The sequence below is a fragment of the Gastrolobium bilobum genome, unplaced genomic scaffold (assembly GCF_033153095.1).
Source record: "Gastrolobium bilobum isolate Gb01-03AN ecotype WA unplaced genomic scaffold, APGP_CSIRO_Gbil_v1 utg11741, whole genome shotgun sequence".
Taxonomy (NCBI): domain Eukaryota; kingdom Viridiplantae; phylum Streptophyta; class Magnoliopsida; order Fabales; family Fabaceae; genus Gastrolobium; species Gastrolobium bilobum.
In genome coordinates this window covers 78,704-82,851 of record NW_026895507.1, presented here as the reverse complement: position 1 = coordinate 82,851, position 4,148 = coordinate 78,704, and the positions used below count along the sequence as shown (strand labels likewise).

The window sequence follows — 4,148 nt, the reverse complement described above, 5'->3', positions numbered from 1 at the left end:
TTTTTATCTTCTCTCCTTTAAAAAATCAAGAGCAGAGATAAAAATAAAATATTTTAGAGGAGAGAGAAGATTAAAATCCATAAAAATACAATAATTTCACTTAAAATGATATAGAATTGTCTCGTTTAAAATAATAAATATTTTTTACCATATTCTAAAAGCAGATTTAATATTCGGGTTTGTGGATTCCCAAAAGTAGTTCCTAAGAATACATCCAAAAATCCCAAGAAGAAGAAAAATGCGTTCTCCCCCATGAAAGCAATGCCAAATTCCTATTTTTGCTGTTTTCCTAAGCGCCAAAAAGACATATCCAAAATAAGCATTGAGGAGATGACAAGAATTAATCAGACTGATGTTGAAAGATGGAGAAGATCATGATTCAAACTCTTGCCAATCATTCTTCTTGTGAAAGTTTTTCATGTCCTTTTGGTAGATGAGGTTTGGCTTAAGGCAATGAAAGACTGAGGATGGTCCTCCTCCGTCGCCATCACCGGTTGTTCTTTACATGTTTCATCGTGGGAATAATGTTTCTCATTTTACCGGAGATAATTTTATCTCATACACATACATAAAAGTATATGAGATTCGTATTTTCTTTCTTTCTTTCTCTTTTGTTCACATGACCGCACACACTTTTATGTGTATATAAAAGATAAAATGATCTCCTACCACATAATAAACTTTAATCCCTTTCATTATTCCTTTGTAACACATGATTAAGCACACGCATGACGCAAAAATCTCTTCTCTTTTCCACTTTGGACATTTGTTATCTACTTTTTGAGGCGAATCATATGTCCCACCTACAACTGAGATGCAAAGAGTGTGGGGGCAAGAAACCAGAAAATAATTCAAATGCTTCATCTTTTTTACCACTTGTGCAATATTACTAGTTTTATCTTCTATACTACACTACTTGCGATGATTCGGATGCTAAAGATGACGAGCTTACTTTAGATTTTGGAAGGTTGTTCTAGATACCAAGAATGAATAAGGTGACCCTTTGAAACAAGACACGGATATTTATTTTTATTTTTAATTTTTTAATTTCTTTCACTTTTCTGGTCCCATGGACTTGCCATCCACAAGCTAACCTATGCCATATGCAGCCATTATCACAGTCCTTCCTTCCATCAGGAAAGGCAAAAAATAACAAGGCAGCCAACTTTTTGCACAAACTTCACAATCAAAGCTAAACCGTTTGTGAAATTTGTGTTCAGAAGTACAAACCACTTAATTTGAATTATAGCAGGATGTAACATAGAACACTACAACATTAGCTTCTCCCTGGAGAAAAATCTAACTGAAAAGCAAACAAACAAGACATTTATATAACCATGTAACATACAAGTTCGTAACAGGATGGGATCTGCTCCAGTTCCCATTCAGTAATAAGTGACACAACAAATGCATTCACTTGATCATAGTGATCAGCCACGCCCTATCTTGTACCTCACCTCTTGTCATTGAGGTCGAAAAAGTTAAATGGGGAAAGCTTTGTATACGGTGGCTCAGCCAAACCCCACAAATGAACTGAACTCTGGTACTTCAAACTGCTGAAGCTGGTGCTACCCTTCAAAAGATATGGGCAGAGAACAGGAAGCAGTAGTCCACCGGTTACAGAAAGCTCAGATTTACCACCATAGATGTTATTACAGTGATTAAAACTACACAATTTCTTAACTACACACCACCACTATAAAGCAGGGAAAAGAAAAAAGAAGAAGAAGAGAAGATACAAAAATAGAAAAAAAGAGAACCCAAGTGAAATGTCAGGCTTTTAGGCTTTTTAGTTATGTATGGCCTCCTGTAGGTAAGGTTAAACAGCAGTATATTAACAGTTAGAATTCACGAAGTTCTTCATCTCCTCCATGAGGCAATAGAAATGATCATTATTAGGCAAGAAGTAGAAACCAATAGTTGCCTCCTTTAGGTAAAGAAGTTTAACGTCTTGGCCAGAGTTCTTGAGACCTTCCACATATTCCAATTGCCAATCTTGGAGAAGATCCAAACCAGCCACACAAACAAGACTTTTGGGGAACTCAAGTCCTGCAAGGCTTTTACCCTTAGGGCCAAACGGGTTACAAGCTGGATGGTCTCTATCCTCCCCTTCAGGAAGAAATGCTCTCCAATACCAGTCACGGTCTTGCAACTTCACAAAGTACTTTCCATCCAGTTTCTTCTCTGACTCAGTTCGCTTCTCCCCACCAAACAATGGATGAAGAAGAATAATACCTAGTACCTCAATATCTTCCTCACCAGCTCTCACAGCCACATGATGAGCAATATTACCGCCAGAACTATCCCCAGCCATGTACACATAAACCTTAGAATCCTTTCCACTCTGAAGCCAAGTCCTTGATCTAACCCACTTAAGCGCAGCCCAGCCATCATCATATGCACATGGATACCGGTGCTCCGGTGATCGCCGGTAGTTAACAGAAACCACAACAGCCTTACAAATGGTCACAAGGCGGCGGCAGAAAGTGTCATAGATAGCACTATTAGCAGATGAATGAGAGAAGCTTCCACCGTGGAAGAAAATTATCACAGGAACAATCTCAGTTGTGCTCAGTGGCTTCTCCAACTCTAAAATGTCCCTCCGTGACTCACTTTCAGGAGCTGGTTGATACACCCGATTGAAGAGGCCAGTTTTTTTATCAACATGGTCGAAAGAGAATACCCCATCAACGGGTATTGAATTGGCGGGGACCTTGCGGTCAAGGAACTCTGCCAACTCTCGATTGAATGTTCCATCAGCACGTCTTAGTAGATTGTAAGCAAGCTTGAAATTGGAGATAAGCACCCAAGTATTGAGTGGGACAACACTCTACAAAGATTGAAGATATTATTAGAACCTTTTCTATATGAACACTACGCATTCTAATTTGACACTGCAGTACTTCTAAGATGAATTAGAGATTAGTTCCCCTAATCAGAGAACAAAAACACTAAGCTGTAAGCTCTTCCCCCTCACAAAAGAAAGAAATTATTGAAAAGAGGGTGCAGAAAATTAGAGCAGCAAAAAGGAATGTAAAGGGTGTAAGCGCCTATCTGAACCTTAAAAATCTTGAGGAAAAGAAGGAAATTTTCAACTTGTGGCACCAAATCAAACTAGAATTTTCCAACTTACCAGAACAAGAAAACCGAGGCCTACCTGGAAGAAATAGCAAGTACAAGAAAAATTAAAACAACCCCAAAAACTACATTATCCTATAGAGGTCATCATTATTGACTAAACCCGGAGAGAGAGAGAGAGAGAGAGAGAGAGAGAGAGAGAGAGAACTCTCTGTAACTCAAGAGATGAACACAAACGAATAAACAGTCCTTGACCTTGCAGTTGATGTTATAAAGATTAGAACTTTCCCCCTTTCAACCCCCCAAAACCCAACATCAACAATACCACACATCAGAAGAAAGAAAGCAAGGAAGACAGAATAACAAAATGCCAGCTTCAAATAATAAAATAAAAGGTTAGAAAAATAACTAAATCTCGGAAGAAGAAAACGATGGATGTTACCTTAGATTCATTGAGGTTGACTTCATTACTGCCAGTCATGTCTGTTTTTTGCTCTCTTATGTGAATAGCAAAGATTCAAAACCAAATCCAGAGAAACACGCTTAAAAAGCAACAGTGATCCTCACACTCATGATAACCGACCTTTTATGCCGCCTCATAATAATAATAATAATAATAATAATGATAAACAGAGATTAGAAGAGAAAAACGGTTCAAGTGTTCAGGGAGAGGAATCAGAAAGAGGGCAGTGCCGTGTATCTCTCTCTCTCTCTCTCTTTCTCTTTCGATTGATTTGTTGGTTAAGGTGAGTGAAAAAGAAGAGAGAGTTCTATGTATGTGAAACAAATGAAACAGATGGAACTTTAGAGAGATCACAGATAACAGGAAGAGAAGGGGAGAGAAATAGTTGAGGTTTGAAGAATGATAAAAGGAGCAGTGGAGAGAAAAACAAAGGAGAGAGAGAGAGAGAGAGAGAGAGAGGAGGAGGAGAGGGTGAGAGTCAAACGCAAAGGAACGATGAACGGAGACGACAGAGACGACAAAGCTGGCGGCCGAAATAAACTGTTTATATGGGTCCTACCATTTCTTTTCTTTTAAAAAAAAAAAATTTGCTTACGAATTAATTAGA

General features: G+C 38.3%; 1 protein-coding gene across 1 annotated transcript; it reads right to left on the bottom strand.

Moving 5' to 3' along the window:
- Window positions 1–1,157: 1,157 nt before the first annotated feature.
- LOC133314521 (gibberellin receptor GID1B-like) lies at window positions 1,158–3,571 on the bottom strand. The gene is made up of 2 exons (XM_061516008.1): window positions 3,521–3,571; window positions 1,158–2,830 (listed from the first exon to the last, which is right to left on the bottom strand). Exons 1-2 carry the CDS (start codon window positions 3,557–3,559, stop codon window positions 1,835–1,837), a joined length of 1,035 nt encoding a protein of 344 aa, XP_061371992.1. The 5' UTR covers window positions 3,560–3,571; the 3' UTR covers window positions 1,158–1,834.
- Between the last annotated feature and the right edge of the window lie 577 nt (window positions 3,572–4,148).